Source organism: Rana temporaria, chromosome 3, assembly GCF_905171775.1.
Source record: "Rana temporaria chromosome 3, aRanTem1.1, whole genome shotgun sequence".
NCBI classification, from domain to species: Eukaryota; Metazoa; Chordata; class Amphibia; order Anura; family Ranidae; genus Rana; species Rana temporaria.
In genome coordinates this window covers 196,756,964-196,776,079 of record NC_053491.1, presented here as the reverse complement: position 1 = coordinate 196,776,079, position 19,116 = coordinate 196,756,964, and the positions used below count along the sequence as shown (strand labels likewise).

Sequence of the window (19,116 nt, the reverse complement as noted above, 5' to 3'; positions counted from 1 at the left end):
TGTATATTACTGTGTGATTTATAAAGCAAGTTATTTTGGTTTCTGTAAATGAACATGTCGTTTCTATTTGTTTTTAACATTACATAGTTTATAAAATTGAAAACAGGACAGAGGTCCATCAAGGTCTACCTAGGTGTGGGTGTGTGAATGTGTATTTTTTTTTTCTAGCAATTCCTAAAGCCCTGTATATTCTGTTTCTGAGGAAAACAAAACATTTTTTAAGTTGTCAACACTCTCAGCTAGTACCACTTCCTGGGGGAGGGAGTTAAACTTTTTGTTTATAGCTCTAAGGCCCCTTTCACATGGTCGGACCGTTCAGTTGTCAGTTTTGTCGGCGGGCCTGAACGACCGCTCCATGCAATCCTATGGAGCGTTGGATGTCAGTGGAGTCCGCTGACATCCGACCCGATCCGATCCGCCAAAATCAGACAGATGGCGTACATGGCGGATCGGGTGAGATCTGATGAAAACGGACATGCTGTCCGTTTTCATCAGATCTCTCCATCCGCCGGCTCAGTGGAGATCAGCGGAGAGATCTCCCACTGAGTTGGCGGGAGCTGGCGGACTCCGTAGCCTCGTGTGAAAGAGGCCTAACAATAAAGAACCCTTTGCACAATCCAAGGTCAAAACTCCTTTCTTTTAACCTCAAATCCTGGCCACATATCCTCTTTAGAAAACAGTTTATAACAGTTACTGAAGTCACCTTTGATATATTTGTACATTGTAATTACTGTTTATCCCCTTTTAAGCGCCTCTTCTACAGAGTGAATAACTGTTATCTATGTAACTGATCCTCATAGCTGAGGTCCTCCATCCCCCTTATTAATTTGAATATTTAGACAATTTATTTATTTTTAGTTTTGGATACAGAAGGTAAGGACTAAAACCCATATAAATTTATTTTGCTCCCTGTGTCCTGTTTGTAAAATTTCTCCACTTCCTGTTTTGAAAATGCAACAGGAAGTGTAAGGATAGGGGAATTCCCCCCTTAGACATTTGTCATTGGAACAAGTGCCCCAATGAAACATTTTCCCTCACCTCTTGTTCCAGTGGCATCTCAAAATGGTGGATTTCCCATCTTATGTGTTGGCGACAATGATCACCAGGACACACAGAGGGTAAATTGTTCCTGTGGGTTAATAGACAGCAATAAAAACTTTACAGGGGTTCTTACCCTCTCAATCTAAAACAAAAAAAGTTGTAGGTATAAAAATTGTTATCTGATAGCTCATATGGATTTTGTCTATGAAACAGGAGCATTGGTAGGTTTGTGAAAGTCCTGGGGCACCCAGAGGAAAGGAATGAGGCAGGAGACATAGCGCACTCCACCAAATAGTATTGTGGCAGTGGGAGGAGCTTAAAATAGGAATGATGAAATAAAACCTGTACCTACTCACGGTATGCATGAGAAGACATGGGCCCGGATTCACAAAGGAGTTACGACGGCGTATCTCCAGATACGCCGTCGTAACTCTGAGTGTGGGCCGTCGCAACTCGGCGCCTGATTCATAGAATCAGATACGCCTCACAGATGCCTAGATACAGACGGCGTAAGTCTCCTATGCCGTCGTATCTTAGGGTGCATATTTACGCTGGCCGCTAGGTGGCGCTTCTGTATATTTCCGCGTTGAATATGCTAATTAGCTACCTCGTTTACGTAAGGCGTTGGACCGGTGTAAAGTTACCCGTTATAAATCAGGGGTAAGTCATGTTAGGTATGGACGTCGGAAACTTACGAACAGCGTCGTATTTTACGTCGTTTGCGTAAGTCGTCTGTGAATGGGGCTTTGCGTAGGTTACGTTCACGTCGACTAAGCATTGAGCGGGCGTAATTTACTTAGAAAATTCGACGTGATACTGAGCATGCGCACGCATGCGCCATTCGTAAAAAGCGTCATTTACGTGGGGTCACGAAACATTTACATACAACACGCCCCCTAACAGCCTAGTTTGAATTAGGCGGGCTTACGCCGTGTCAGATACACTACGCCGCCGTAACTTACAGCGCAAGTTGTTTCTGAATACAGGACATGGCGCTCTAAGTTACGGCGGCGTAGTGTATCTGAGATACGCTACGCCCGCCTAAAGATAGGCGTTTGTATGTGAATCTGGGCCAGAGGGTTTAGGAGTATGTATTGTAACATACGGGAAACAGGGTTCTGGGATGCGTAATTTACAGAGCACAGAGTTTAAGAGTGTGTAATGCACAGGTCTCAGGAGTGCACAAAGCACAGAGCGCAGGGTTTAGTATTGCATAACACACAAAGTGCATAGACAGCAGGGCTCAAACGTTTGTAATGCACAGAGAGCAGGGCTCAGGGGGGCATAATGCATAAAGCGCATGACTCAGGAGAGAGCAAGGCTCAGAAGTAATTAAGGCACAGAACGCAAGGCTCAGGAGCAGTAGTGGCTGGTGGTATATTTTTGGATGCCAGCGGCAAACAGTGCACCCACAAGCCACCCCCCATCTGGTCGATCAGGTCTTCTGTACCATCCCCCTATCTTCTTCCCCGGTTGGACGGTTGCCAGGCCGTCACTTACCCCATCTATGGCGTGGGCAGAGCTTCCCTTCGGGCAATGGGTAATGGCTTCCCCTGTGTCTCCTCAGCATCAAGGCGGATTCCACCGTGCTTCTCCTCCCTCCTCCTCCTACACCAATTGGAATGCTTCTCCTTTCAGCTAATTGGGAAACGGGTGTCATGAGCTGCTTCCTGATTGGCTGAGAGGAGAATCAGGAAGACAATAGTGAATATTCATTCGCTATTGTCACACAACTGTGTCACACAACAATCCCAATTGGAATCCATGTGTCCAGCACCCCGCATGTAGCCCTGCATTATGGGCCGCCACTGCCCAGCAGTGCATAATGTGCAAAGCGCAGGGCTCAGGAGTGGGCAGCACACAGAGCACAGGGGTCAGGAGTGCCTAATGCACACAGCACAGGGGTTGGGAGTGCATGGTGTACAGAGTGCAAGGGGTCAAGAGTGCCTAATGCACAGAGCGCAGGTGTCAAGAGTGTATAATGCAAAGTGCAGAAATTAGGAATAAGTGATGCACAGGCCAATGTATAACTAAACCAAATATTAACTCCTCCAAGCACAAATCTCCCCAGTGCAGATTTCTGTACCCCGAAGTACAGATCCCTATCACAATCCACACACACTACAGGATTCCCCCACCTTCCCCAAATCCCCCCACTGATGACCTCTCACCTATGCTCCTCTGAGCTGTGTCATGTGACACTGCATGTTAGAGCTGAGAAGGAGCTTAGGGAATCCTTCCTTAGCTCTGAATTGCTGCAGCACATGCCCCTGGTGCCCAGTGCTATGAAAGGTCAAAGAATGAATATTACATAACTTTCTGTGTAGTCTCTTACCAACAATCTGTTCTTTATTTTTGACAGCTGAAATCTGATTGGAGGCTGGGAAAAGTACAGGTTCATATGTCTAATTCAAACTGATTGTAACTAACAATTCACACTTTGATTTACTTCTTTGTTTTACAGGCTGAATATTATTATGAATTTTTGTCTCTTCGCTCCCTGGACAAAGGAATCATGGCTGATCCAACTGTAAATATGCCATTACTGGGTACTATTCCACACAAGGCTTCAGGTTTGTCACCTTCTGTGCATTTTGCAAATTGTCTATTTTATCTATTCTTTTTGTGTTTGTGCCACTTTGTAGTCAACAAACAGCTAACCAGACTTTCGGTATTTGCCATGTCTTCATTGTCTTCCGTGATGAATTTATAGAATGCCAGAACAAATAACACAGATGCACAGAAAGTACCACTACCTATAAGATTAGCAATTATCTTAATTAGGCATTCAATTAGGCTTTTATGGTGATGTTGTGTACATGGAGTAACCTTTAGGGCAGCCCATTTCAACCAGGGTTTCTCCAGAGATTGCTAGGGGTTCCTTCGAGCAATAAGCAATTTTTGCCTCCCAGAAAAGTAACCACTGACACCAGTGCACTTTTTAGCTATCTGTTAGGCCTCGTACACACGGGCAAACATGTACAATGAAAACGGCCCGCCGGACCGTTTTCAGCGTATAGCCCGCCCGGAGATTTCTGTATGATGGCTGTACACACCATCATACAGAAATCCGCGCGTACACGATACGCGGTGACGAGGCCGCGCCGTCGCGGCCCTGGAAGTTCAATGCTTCCACGCATGCGTCAAAGTCATTCGACGCATGCGAGGGATGTCGGCCGCTCGGACATGTACGGCCGTTTCTAAGCAAGTTTAGAAACATTTGCCCGCTCGAAAACGGTCTGGCGGGCAAATGTACGCTGGAATCCTGTCCGATCGGCCGTACACACGACCAAACATGTCTGCTGAAACTGGTCCGCGGACCAGTTTCAGCAGACATGTTCGGTCGTGTGTACGGGGCCTAAGTGGCATTCTTTCTACTAATGTGCAGTGTAAGTAGCATTCTTCCCACTGACTACCAGTGTAATGACTCTTCCTCTCACTGACCTTTAGTATATGGGGACCTTTCCCCTTTTTACCACTCTGGACTGTGCATGGTGGCCAAAAAAATAAAAATGACAATCCTTCTCCCACTGAACACCACTGTAAGGGGGGCCTTTTTTCACTTCCCACCAATATAAGTGGGTACATTACTAGCCACCAATGTATAGGGACACTTCACCACTGACCAACAATGTAAGTGGTAATTTCTCCATTGTGAAGGAACCCTACAATTTTTACAGTCTGCATTTCTTTTCTGGACATGATTCATTTCTGTTAAATCTTATTTTATTTCATGGTTCTTCAATATTTTAAAGGGTGCTTGTAGATATGAATTAACAGATACGAGTAGAAGCAGAGGAAGACTGACAATAGTGAGTGAGGATGTGCTTCTAGAGCTCTGATTTATAATGGGAAGATCTGTTGTGAGTCTATTTTAAGTGAGCATATAGTTTGAGTTATTGTTGCAGTGTTTACCTTGAAGAATTCTTTTAATATGACTTTTGCGCTTTTTAAAAGTATTAATGAGGGAAAAATGTTTTCACTGCCAAGATAAGTTATCAGTCACAGTGGATGTACATTGTCCTCAGTGTGTCAGCTGCCTCTTAAGCCGGGCAGTGTTGGCTAAGGCCTCGTACACACGATAGGATTGCCAGAGGACAACGGTCTAAAAGACCGTTTTCATCGGTCAAAATCGATCGGGTGTGGGCCCCATAGGTTAGTTATCCTTCGGTCAAAAAAATAGGAACTTGATTTAAAATGTAACCGATGGACACCTAACCGATAGGTCAAAACCGATCGTTAGTATGCAAAAGCATCGGTTAAAAATCCACGCATGCTCAGAATCAAGTCGACGCATGCTTGGAAGCATTGAACTTCATTTTTTTCAGCACGCCTTTGTGTTTTACGTCACCGCGTTCTGACACGATCGGTTCATTAACCGATGGTGTGTAGGCACATCAGACCATCAGTCGGCTTCGTCGGTTAACCCAGTGTTTTTCAACCTTTTTTCAACCAAGGCACCCTTTAAAATCTGTCAGAATCTCGAGGCACACCAAACCAAAAATTTTGAAAAAAAAAATTATGCCACTTGCTATTTGCACAGTGGTTCAATTAATTAAAACAAAACACAATATAATACCCCAATTTGTGGGTATAGTGTGAAAGATGATGTTATGGCAGGTAAATAGACTAACATGTCATGCTTTAAAATTGCGCGCACTCGTGGAATGATGACAAACTTTGGTACTTCAAAATCTCCATAAGCAACACCTTAAAACACCTTGGGCCAGATTCATCAAGAGATACGATGGCGGATCTCCTGATCCGCCGTTGTATCTCTGAGATCCGACGGTCGGATCTATGCGACTGATTCATAAGAATCAGTTCCGCATAGATCTCCCTTAGATCCGACTGGTGTAAGTGACTTACACCGTTGGATCTTAGGCTGCAATCTCCCGCCGGCCGCTAGGTGTCGCCTCGGTCTTTTACGCGTCGGATATGCAAATGAGGAGAACCGCCGATTCAGAAACGAACGCCCGCCCGTCGCTTTTTTTTTACGTCGTTTGCGTTCGGCTTTTTCCGGCGGATAGTTACCCCTGCTATATGAGGGGCAGCTAATGTTAAGTATGGCCGTCGTTCCCGCGCCGAGTTTCAAATTTTTACGTCATTTGCGTAAGTCGGTCTGGAATACGGATGGCCGCAATTGACGTTGCCGCCGAAAACAATGACGTCCTAGCGACGTAATTTGGAGCATGCGCACTGGGAAATTTCGCCGGCGGCGCATGCGCAGTTAAATCGGCGGGGGAACGCGCCTGGTTTAAATTGTACACTCCCCCTAGCCACGGAATTTGAATTCCGCCGGGGGAGTTAGATCCGTCGGTGCAAGTTTCGAGGTAAGTGCTTTGTGAATACTGCACTAGCCTCGCAAAATTGCACCGGCGGATCGTAAATCACATAGATTACGCGGATCTAAAGATCCGCTAATCTATGTATATCTAGCCCCTTGTCTTATTTATTAAACTTTTTTTTCACTGTCCCTTTTGGATTGTTTCTCAGGCAAGACGGTGGAAGAGGGGGGACATCCCCTCCCGCCGCTTCTGAAAGCGTTCCAGTGGCTCAGAAACCACTCGGAATGCTTTCATGAGAAAGCCAGCCACTGTCTGTAAAAAAACAATACCAAGGTTATGGCTGATATTTTCATTTTAGGGCACTTTCACATTGACTAATTCCATTGCAAGCATGGTGATTTTATTTATTTTTTATATAATATACATGGGCTATGTGGGTTATTATTGATAATGATAACTGTAAACTTCAATACTGCAGTTTGGCCGCAGCGCAGGATGCCTGCGGTTTTCATGTGGTTTCTCATAAACTTCTATTATGTAGTACATTTTTGGTACATTTTCTGAAAGCACACCAAAAATAAGGGACATAATAGAAGTCAATAAAAAAACACATGAAAACCGCAGGTACCCTTCGCTACATCTGAGCTGCGGCCAAACTGCAGGATTGAAGTATACAGTTATCATCATCAAAAATAACCCATATAGCCCATGTATATTATATTGCATTTAAAAAATTCACCATGCTTGCAATGAAAAGTGAGGCAATGAAAGTGCCAACAAGTTTATTTTTTATTTTTAGAAACACCATGCCTGCAATAAAAACTAATCATACATTGAAAATGACAGGTGTAGGGAATGCCAAGGTGGCAGACACACTCCAGGTGGACATAACCTGCTATTTTGAGTTTACAGATGATTCTTTGTCTTGGCTGGCTCTATCAAATAAAGCGTGTACTGGATCTCTCTCTCCATCAGAGGAGTCTGACTGACAGGGTGACACGAGGAGAGCGGAGTGGGCAATGGAGGTGTCAGGAGGGAGACATGATATTAAAGGATCCCTCTCTTCCTCCATGCAATGACCTTCATGGCTCATCTACTACAAGTACTGTACCTGTGTCTCCTCGCTGTTTTGTTTCCTACTCGTGGTGTTCTTCTTCTCCTCCCCTCAGGGAAACGCGCGCCAGCCAGCATCTATTCCCGAGGCTCACACGTCACCGATATCAGTGCGTGCGGCGTGCGCCCAACCCTCCCATAGCAACCGATGACGTAATCGGTTGGCAAGACGCGGTCAGAAAAAGGTCCGCACAGCTTCCCGAGTGCCTGTGGCAGCGGGAAGTGAGCTTTACACAGTGGACCGGCACCACTGTAATAATAAATATTAACCAAGTGGCCATCAGATAGCTGCCTATATTTGGGGTCATTTTGCCGCGGCACACCTGGGGACTCTTCACGGCACACCGGTGTGCCGCGGCACATTGGTTGAAAAACACTGGGTTAACTTAAGACCATTGTCCTCTGGCAATCCTATCGTGTGTACGAGGCCTTAGAGTGCTGATCGGGAGTTGGTTGGCTGCTGGTTTTCCAGCATGCACGTCTGACAGAAGCCTGTTGGACAGACGGACATACACACAGGCCGAATGTTGGCCATCTGGCCATCTGTCTTCCAGAATGACCCGTATGTACCCAGGTATAGTCTTGCATTTCAAGGATGAGCAGTTAAGCACAACCACAGTGTAGAACTGAAAAACAAGAATTAGAACCTGTCTATGTAATTAGCAAAAATTGTTGCCTTACAACCTACATACACAATGCCAAACTATACATATTAACAACGTTTTTAAAACTGTTAAACAACCGTAAGTATATTACATGCTGATTTCACCTAAATTTATATCTAAACAAAAATGACTATGGGGTTGATTTACTGAAGGCAAATCCACTCTGTACTTCAAGTGCACTTGGAAGTGCAGTCACTGTAAATCTGAGGGGAAGATCTGAAATGAGGGGAAGATCTGCTGATTTTACCATCCAATCATGTACAAACAAAAATGCTGTTTTTTATTTACCTTGCATGTCCCCCTCGGATCTACAACTACTGCACATCCAAGTGCACTTTTAGTAAGTTCACTTGCAGTGCAAAGTGGATTTTCGTTTAGTAAATAAACCCCTATGTATTACCTTTAACTGAATCCCAATTTGCATCTTAACTATGAGTACAAATGCAAGTATTGTAATAAAAAGTGTTTGGATTTTTAGGAACTAGCAAAGATATGTAGTTGTGCTCATACGTTTACATACCCTGGAAGAATTTATGATTTCTTGGCCATTTTTCAGAGAATATGAATAACACAAAAACTTTTCTTTCACTCATGGTTAGTGTGTGGTTAAAGCCCTTTATTATCAATCAACTGTGTTTACTCTTTTTAAATCATAATCACAACAGAATCAGAATGACCATGATGACAAGTTTACATACCCCAGTTCTTAATACTATGTATTGCCCCCTTTAACATCAATGGCAGCTTGAAGTCTTTTGTGGTATTTGTGGATGAGGCTCTTTATCTTCTCAGATGGTAAAGCTGTCCATTCCTCTTGGCAAAAAGCCTCCAGTTCCTGTAAATTCTTGGGCTGTCTTGCATGAACTGCACGTTTGAGATCTCCCCGGAGTGGCTCAATGATATTGAGGTCAGGAGACTAAGATGGCCACTCTAGAACCTTCACTTTATTCTGCTGTAGGCATATGACAGGTTGACGTAGCCTTGTATTTTGTATCATTATCATGTTGGAATGTCCAAGTATGTTCCATGCGCAGCTTCCTGGCTGATAAATGCAAATGTTCCTCCAGTATTTTTTGATAACATACTGCATTCATCTTGCCATCAATTTTGACCAAATGAGTGAGGGAACTTGCTTTAATTTTTCCCTTCTGTATCTAGACTGTTTGAATTATTCATTCTGTACAATTTTACTCATTATGGTCTCTTTCATTTCTTCTGATTTCCCCTTAAATAACTCATTAGCAGTTTGATTACTTACTTCTATAGGACATGTACCCTATGTCTACACCAACCCTTTTTTTTTTTTTGGGTGGCGGCTATCCACCCACCACTATTTAAAGAGCCTGTCAGTTCTCAGCTGCCTGTGCTTGGTGGTGGATGGTAACAGGACATCTCTGGATATCAACTGCTGGGTAAATATCTAGCCCCTTTTCCTTCCTCTAGCCACATTTATTTCTTGCTGGCTGTATATTTAAGACTCTGTTTGCTATTTTTACAGACTCTCCACCCTTTATATCCCGTAGGATTTTCTACTTACTATTAAGTCACTTTTGACTTGTAGTCCTTATCTAACACTGTTTGGATTCAGGACAGTCCAAGGCTTGTTGCTTTTGTCATCAGGCTTTCAGGTGGGTGTTTTGAGTTTGTTTTTTGTTTTTTTGTTTTTTTTGCCAATTCATGTACTATATATACATAGCAATCTATACAGAGATGTAAGGCACACATGAGATATTAATCTCAGATTTAAGGGACAGCTTAGTGTTTGTTTTTGGCTTATATTTTAGCCTTATGCAATTTCGCCCATTGTGTTCTATTCAGATTCCGCTGGGAGTGGATATGGTTGTCAGCTTGATTGCTTTCACTTGAGTTGGACCCTTTTTGGATTTCTGCCTTTGACCCGGCCCGTTGATGGCTAGCGATATTCTTGTTGCTTTTCAATCACATCTTGAGCCACACACATTCTTGGACACATGGATTACTTTTATTTTTAAGTAAGCCCCCCCCCCCCCCCTTTTATTTTTTTTTATTTTTTTATTGTTGTGTATATTTGTAATGATCTGTATTAATGTAAATTGTGTATTTATCTTTTAGATATCTTTGATCTTATTGTCTATAAATCCCCTGAAGAAGGGAGAATTTTCGAAACAGCTGTTGGGTGTGACTCTAAGCAGCCTTGTGTTTCCTGTTCAATTACGTATTTGAATGATTTGTATTTATGATGTAAATATTTTTGATACAATTGGTATACTATGTGTAATTAATAAAATGTGCTACTTTTTATACAATTGTTACTTTGTTTATGGTCACTTATAAAGTCCCACCCTTTGGGGGTTATTTTGTTCTTTCCTACCTCTCATCATATGCCTTGTTGAATCCTCTCCAAATGAAGCGTTTATGGCTGTGGCCAAAAAGCTACATTTTGGTCTCATCACTCCAAATGACTTTGTGCCAAAAGGTTTGAGGCTTGTCTCTGTGCTGTTTGGCATATTCTAAAAGGGATACTTTGTGGCATTTGTGTAGTAATGGTTTTCTTCTGGCAACTCGACCATACAGCCCATCTTTCTTCAAGTACCTCCTTATTTTTTTTTGTGGGTTTTTGTTTGCATCCCAAACTATTTTCCTGGCAGTTGTGGCTGAAATTTTAGTTGGCCTACCTGACCGTGATTTGGTTTCAACAGAACCCTTATTTTCCACTTCTTGATTAGAGTTTGAACACTGCTGATTGACATTCTCAATTCCTTGGATATCTTTTTATATCCCTTTACTGTTTTATAGCGTTCAACTACCTTTTCCCACAGATCCTTTGACAATTATTTTGCTTTTCCCATGACTCAGAACCCAGAAACGTCAGTGCATCACTGGATGAAAGATGCAAGGGTCTGTCAGGAGTCCAGAAACTCATTGACCTTTTATACACACACACACACACACACACACACACACACACACACACTAATTACAAGAAAACAAACAGATCACAGGTGAGAATGGTTACCTTTAATAGCCATTCAAATCCCTTTGTGTCAAATTGTGTGCATGTTATCATGCCAAAACCACCAGGGTATGTAAACTTTTGATCATGGTAATTTAGGTTGTTTCTATTTTGATTATAATTTATGATTTAAAAAGAGCAAACACAGTTGATTGATAATAAATGGCTTCAGCCAAACACTAACCAAGTGTGAAAGAAAAGTTTTTGTGTTATTCATATTTTCTGAAAAATGGCCAAGAAATCATAAATTCTTCCAAGGTATGTAAACTTATGAGCAAATCTGTACATTTGGATCTTAAGATGGCACAATAATGTGCTTACAATTGCTTGAAGTTTGCTGTTGACTGAACTATCACTGTCAAGTGTATCATGTATTTAGAGTGATGTGTGGGCCCAATACGCTGTAATCGGAACATGAATGATGTACTATTTATAGTCAAACAAACAGGATGAGGTTTAAGCCAAAGTGTATTTTAATGGGAATAAAGAAAAGGTATTGGAAACTCATTTTATACCAACAAAAAGACCATAGGAATTTAACATCTATACATAAGAATCTGGAGTCACTGGGTCCTCAGAATTTATATATCATAAAAAAAAAAAAAAAACTTGTATCCACGTATGTGACTATTACAGAAAAATAGGAAAATACCATACTGTATTTATTCCAAATTAAACAGTTATACATATATCCTCCAAAGGGAAATATCACAATAGAGAATAATTTATTTGTAGACACAGATAAAAACATCTAAAACAACCTAAAGTGAAACCAGGATTTAAAAAAAAAGTTATTGTAGATTGGACCGATTTAGTTACTGCAAATTGTTTCCTCAGGTTAGGCCGATACGTATTCTTCTACCTATTTTTGGTAAAAAAGCATTTATCGATTGGTTTGTGCAAAATTTATAGCGTTTACAAAATAGGGGATAGTTTTATTGCATTTTTATTATTTTTTTTTTGTTTTTCCTACTAATGTCGGCGATCAGCAATTTTTTCGTGACTGTGACATTATGGCGGACACATCGGACAAATTTGACACATTTTTGGGACCACTGTCATTTTCACAGCAAAAAAATTTCACAGCAAAAAATGCTATAAAAATGCATTGTTTACTGTGAAAATGACAATTGCAGTTTGGGAGATAACCACTAGGGGGCGCTGAAGGGGTTAAGTGTGACCTCATATGTGTTTGTAACTGTAGGGGGGCGGTGACGCGTGACGTCATTGATCGCCTTTTTCCTATATCAGGGAACAGACGATCAATGACAGCGCCACAACGAAGAACCGCGCGCAGAAGCAAACGCATACGTGAGTAGCGCCCCCATTTGAAAACAGTCTTCAAACCACACGTGAGGTATCGCCGCAATCATTAGTGCAAGATCAATAATTCTAGCCCTAGACTTCCTCTGTAACTCAAAACATGCAACCTGTAGAATTTTTTAAACGTCGCCTATGGAGATTTTTAAGGGTAAATGTTTGACGCCATTCCACGAGTGGGTGCAATTTTGAAGCATGACATGTTGGGTATCAATTTACTCTGCGTAACATTTTCTTTCACACAATAAAAAAAATTGGGCTAATTTTACTGTGATCTTATTTTTTCATTAAAAAAGAAAATTTTTTTCCAAAAAAAGTGCGCTTCTAAGACCGCTGCGCAAATACTGTGTGACAAAAAGTATTGAAATGACCGCCATTTTATTCTCTCTGGTGTTAGAAAAAAAACAATATATAATGTTCGGGGGTTCTAAGTAATTTTCTAGCAAAATGTTTTTAACGTGTAAACACAGAGGGCCAGATTCTCGTAGATATGGCGCCGGCGTAGTGTAAGTCATTTACACTACGCCACCGCAACTTACTGGAGCAAGTGCCGTATTCTTCAACCACTTGCTCCGTAGTTTGCGGCGGCGTAGTGTAAATGGCCCGGCGTATCCCCGCGTAATTCAAAGGGGGTGGCTTGTATTTAAATTAAGCGCGCCCCCGCGTCGATTGAACTGCACATGCGCCGGGCTGAAAAATAGCCCAGTGCGCATGCTCCAGCTCACGTCGGAAAACGTCAATGACGCCGACGTGTGCGTCATTGACGTAAAGTCGTATTCAAGAACGACGCGGACCCGACACCATACTTAACATGGCATACGGCGGACTGGCGTAAGGTTACCCCTAATATAGCAGGGGTAACCTTACGCCTACGGAAACGACGCAAGCGACGAGTACGCGATGCAAATTCGTTCGGGAATCGGCGTATCAGGCTCATTTGCATAGTCCAATGAGACCTGAACGTAAACGTCACCTAGCGGCCAGCGGCGAATTACATTTAAGATCCGACAGTGTAAGTCACTTACACCTGTCGGATCTTGGCCGAATCTATGCGAAAATGATTCTAGAAATCACTCGCATAGATACCCGGGCCAAAAAACAGAGATACGACGGTGTCTCCTGAGATACACCGTCATAACTCTTCTGAGAATCTGGCCCAGAGTCTGAAAAAACAGGCTAAAAAAGTGGTTAAAAAATACGAAAATAGTGAAAATGTCTAAAATATTTAGAAAAAGTAGATACAGTCAGATTTTTTTTTTTATATATATGCATAAATCAGAGGGTTCCATCTAAAAGAGGTAAAACACAGATTAAATACACACATATATATATATATATATATATATATATATATATATATATATATATATATATATATATATATATCAATTCTACCTATTCCAAGTTGTATTTTTGAAACATAATCTCATCTGTAGCTTTTTTGACTGTGTACATATCCACTGGTCTAACTGATAGCAAAATGTTGTGAACATACAGTGTATCAATAGTTCTCAAATAGTCACTATACCTTTATAATCCAATAAAGGAGCCGTATTATTACATTCAATGCCAATGCTGCACTTGTAATCCCATAATTGCATGGGGCTCTATTTGCATTCCACTGGCTGCAACTGGTTACAGCAAGGCTTCTACATGAATTCCCAGGCATTCTAATGAAATGAAAAGGCATGGAGGTGGTTTACCATTTTTGTGGAGGAAAGAGTGTTGAGTATTAAACCACATAATATGTTTGTTTCAAATCTGCAGAAATTTAGTTGACTCACAATGAGTTCATGATTGTTATTTTGTTCAGATACAGGGTTCTGCTATGGACATTAAGTTTGCTCCTGCTTATTGTAACATGGGGGGCCATTAGCTCTCGTGGTAGATGCCTTTGCTTTGTCAGTGATTCAAGGCAGTCAGGAACTATATTTTAGGGCATGGTAGCCCATTTTTATTAAAAAGACAATTAAAAGTCTGTAACATAAAGGTTTCCCATGCATTGTTTTTTCTCCAGCAAATACACACAACGGAAAATGCTAGCCCACCTGGCTCTCTTTAGCAGTACTTCTGCTCTTTATGCTGGTCACACAGACCACAGGATTCTTCAATGTGGACGGTTTCACTTTAGCGCCCACAGCTCAGCTCTGGCCTTAGTCGTCAGGCCGTTTCACTGCCTTTTGCAGTCACACATGTTCTAAATGCCTCCTGCAGCCCCTCTGACTTCTAGAGACCTTGTATCTCTCTTGGTGTGGAGCAGTCTCCAACTGGGAGCCATGAGGTATTCCCATACTCTCATTATAAGGGCTGTGCTCACCTGAGAACACACTCTGCTGGTCATCTACAAAATCTGGACATAGGGTTGGAGATCCCGTCTCATCCAAGACACTGGCACAGGTATATTGATGACATTTTAATATTTTTGGACTTGCACTGAAAATGGAATTAAGAGAATTGGTCAATTTTTTTTTTAAACTTGTTTTATTGAAAACTTGTTTTATTGAAAATATACACATACATCAGGGCTCAAAATGTCAAGTCCTGAGCTACTAGCCGCCAGTTGCCCCACCCAACCCGCTCCTTGTAAATGATCATATTTTATTCAGATCATACATGGTATGCAGGGTCGTATATTGTTAAGTGGACCTTGGGCAAACATTTCCGTGCCCACTGTAGAAACACTACAGGAGAGGGTCAGAAAAACTGCAGACATACTACAGGAGAGGACCAGAGAGACTGCAGACATGACAAGGAGAGGGTCAGAGAGACTGCAGACATACTACAGGAGAGGACCAGAGAGACTGCAGGTATGACAGGGAGAGGGTCAGAGAGACTGCAGGCATGACAGGGAGAGGGTCAGAGAGACTGCAGACATACTAAAGGAGAGGACCAGAGAGACTGCAGACATGACAATGAGAGGGTCAGAGAGACTGCAGACATGACAAGGAGAGGCTCAGAGAGACTGCAGACATGACAGGGAGAGGGTCAGAGAGACTGCAGGCATGACAGGGAGAGGGTCAGAGAGACTGCAGGCATAAGAAAGAAAGGGTCAGATAGACTGTAGGCATGAGAAAGAGAGGGTTTAGAGAGACTGCAGGCATGACAGAGAGAGGGTCAGAGAGACTGCAGGCATGACAGAGAGAGGGTCAGAGAGACTGCATGCATGACAGGGAGAGAGTCAGAGAGACTGCAGGCATGAGAAAGAAAGGGTCAGAGAGACTGCAGAGAGAGGGTCAGAGAGACTACAGGCATGACAGAGAGAGGGTCAGAGAGACTACAGGCATGACAGAGAGAGGGTCAGAGAGACTGCAGGCATGACAGAGAGAGGGTCAGAGAGACTGCAGGCATGACAGGGTGAGGGTCATTTCAGAATGTTCTCTAGTCCTGAGATGTGGAAATCACAAAGAAAAAGGAATAAAACATTATAAAACAGAGCAGACAAACAGCTGCATGTATAAACTTCAAACTAGTGCACTCCTATGTAGACAATATCTTAAATGTATAGTCCATCACTCAGTAAAAATACAGATCATGTAATAAGTACAGTGGTCGCTGAGACCTCTCTATCCAGAAATATCGTAGTTAAAAGGTTAGAGTCAACCTAAATGGGAACAGAAATCATAGCCAACAAGAGTCGATCGCGTGTTAAGTATCTAGCCACAGGCCCCATATCGTAGTAAATTTTTGAGGGCAGCCTCTCGCCTCAAATGTTAAGCTATAGAGTGGAAGTGATTGATTAATAAGCTACCCAAGGTGTAGTAAGTTGTTAGTTAATTTGGACAGGTTATGGAGATGCGACTTGGTGTACATCTTGCAGCATGTATGCGTTCCTTGATCATCTGATCTTGGCGAATACAGCTGTGCAAAATGTAAGCACATTGTTTCCCTGGAAGCCCAGGTTCTGAATATAGAGAAGCAAATGTCAGCACTAAGAAGACCCTCCACACTAAAGGGGCCAGAACAGAGGTGGGTGAAGAGAAAGAGGGGCAGGCAGCAGAGACGAGTAGATGGGTGACAGTCAGGAAGTCTAGAGGGGAAAGTGCCAGGGAGGCCGGTCCTGAGCTGGAACATCCCAATAAGTACGCCCTGTTGAGGAACATTAATGAAACCAGTCAGGGACCAGCACTGCTGGAGCTTAGTGACTCCCCTAGCTGCCAGGGCAAAAGCTCCTCCAGTAAGGGTGGCAGTAAACCAAGGGAAGGGAAAGACATATTCTGGTGGTAGGGGACTCAATTCTTAGAAGGACAGAGAGGGCAATCTGCCACAAAGACCTGAAGCGCCAAACTGTATGTTGTCTACCGTGAGCTTGGGTTTGGCACATCACAGATCTGGTGGACAGATTACTGTGAGGGGCTGGGGAAGACCCGGCTGTCATGGTGCATGTTGACACCAATTACAAAGTCAGAGGAAGATGGAGTGTCCTAAAAAAAATGTTTTAGGGACTTAGGAGCTTAATTGAGAAAAAGGACCTCCAAGGTAGTATTCTCACAATTACTACCAGTACCTTGAGCCACACCAGAAAGGCAGAGGTAGATTAGGGAAGTAAATGAGTGGCTAAGGAGCTGGTGTAGTAAGGAGGGGTTCCTGGAGAACTGGGCCGACTTCTCAGTCGGTCACAAAATCTATAGAAGGGATGGATTGCACCTAAATGAGGAGGGTGCAGATCTGCTGGGAGTAGAGATGGCCAAAAAGTAAGAGGAGCTTTTAAACTAGGTGACAGGGGAGGAGGGTCCAGAGGTAGAGATAGTCAGCGCGGAACATATTCCAGAGGGTAGTATTGGGGGCATTAGTGGTAGGTTGACTAAAGCACCTAAACCCGAGGTAAGTAGAGTAACAAGTTCTATTTGCAACCTCAGAAAACCCAATAAGGAGACAGTATGCGACCGGTCTAAACTACGTGGCATGTCCACCAATGCCAGGAGTCTGGTGGACAAGATGGGAGAACTATAGCTACTGTTGTTTGAGGAGGATTTAGATTTAGTAGAAATTTCAGAGACTTAGTTCAACAGCTCTCATGAATGGCTGGCAACCATTCAAGGGTATTATCTATATCGTAGGGATAGAGAGGGTAAAAAGGGGGGAGGGGTATGTCTGTATATCAAAAATTATGTACAAGTGAGTGTGAGAGATTACATCACTAAGGGAGCAAGCAAGGAGGTGAAATCCTTATGGGTAGAGCTGCAAAGGGATGAAACTAAGGGAAAAGTAATACTGGGAGTATGCTATAGGCCTCCTAACCAGAGGGAGGAGGCGGACCTCATAGCACAATTTGGATTAGCGGCAAGGGTGGGAAGTTTCATCATAATGGGAGATTTTAATTATCCAGACATAAACTGGGTGGAAGGAACCACGCATTAATCTAAGGCTCGCCAGTTCCAAAATGTCTTGCAGGAAAATTTCATGGGTCAGATAAAAAAACGCACCAACTAGAAACAAAGCATTACTAGACCTACGGATTACCAACAATACAGACTTGATCAGGGATGTAGAAATACGGGGCAATTTAGGAAACAGCAATCACAGGTTAATTTGTTTCAGTATAACTCATACTAATAGGAAACATAAGGGGAATACAAAGACACTGAATTTCAAAAGAGCCAACTTCCCTTAACTACGAGCCTTGCTAACAGATACAAATTGGGATATTTTAGATGGCCATTTAGGTGTTTGCAGCCTTCCTTTTTATGTCCTTTTGAGTGATAACTCTCAGGATTATCTTTGGAAGTAAAGCGATCCCTGCTCGTGTTTTTTTCCTCTGATCCTTTATATAAAGAGCCCGGCTGGATGAGAGCTCTCTCCCTGGATTGAGGAACAGGTGGATTGTATCGTTGCCAGCAGGCTCTTATGATCTCTATAATCTGAGGTCCAACTCATCTGATAAGCGGCATTATTGTTACACTTATTGGCTGCAGAAATATCAAAGTTTCCGAATATTTGGAAGTTCTCTAGAGGTTTCACATTGTGATCATTATCCATATGGACTTTTGTTTTTATACAGCACAGTTTATATCGGGTTCACTTGAGAATACGTTTATCTGGACTATTGTTTTCACATAACTTTATATATTGTGATACACACATACTTTGATGTTAACATTTTATTTTATGTTTATTTTTACAGTTTGACAATTAATCAATTAGTGGATGCACGCTTGTTTCTTTTGCATCAGATGTTTTTGAGCTTTTAGTATTTAGGCTAATCACAAGCAGGGGCACCCTTTCTTTGAATCACCTGGCTAGCGCAGAGTTTTTTCCATTTAGCTATACCATACTATTGTCAGACTCCATTTTTTGAGGATAGGAGGAATGATGTCTCTATGCGATTATGCAATCTAAAATGTGTTAAGGTTTTGTCAATGGAAACAGACAATGCTGCAAGAGTGAATGAGATCTATAATGATTTATACCTGAATATAATGTATAGGAGGACCTACCGAGGAAGCCTTTGGAGGTGTATTGGGTATAGGAACAGAGTCAAGTCAGCACATTTGATGCCACCACTGGATGGTGTGGAGACCCTGGGTGAGAAGGCAGTTTACTTTTAATACTATGCGCATCACATGGCATGGAGAATGCATTTGATTGTGAGTGTCCCATTTTAGATTTTATTACAGTAAAATGTTTTAAAACTTATGGAGAGCACTATTGGTTTTATTCCTTTTGCATGAGTACATCTCACATGGAGAGGAGGCGGTCA

General features: G+C 42.4%; 1 protein-coding gene and 1 long non-coding RNA gene across 2 annotated transcripts in view; both read left to right on the top strand.

The window, feature by feature from the left end:
* WIF1 (WNT inhibitory factor 1) overlaps positions 1–19,116 on the top strand; it is a 106,338-nt gene that overhangs the window by 26,066 nt on the left and 61,156 nt on the right. The window contains exon 3 of the mRNA XM_040344084.1: positions 3,506–3,614. Coding sequence (XP_040200018.1) covers positions 3,506–3,614 — 109 coding nt within the window. The remainder of the gene's footprint in view (positions 1–3,505; positions 3,615–19,116) is intronic.
* Positions 9,466–10,012, top strand: LOC120932011. The gene is made up of 3 exons (XR_005747921.1): positions 9,466–9,519; positions 9,606–9,735; positions 9,926–10,012. It is a non-coding gene; the product is annotated as an uncharacterized LOC120932011 (long non-coding RNA).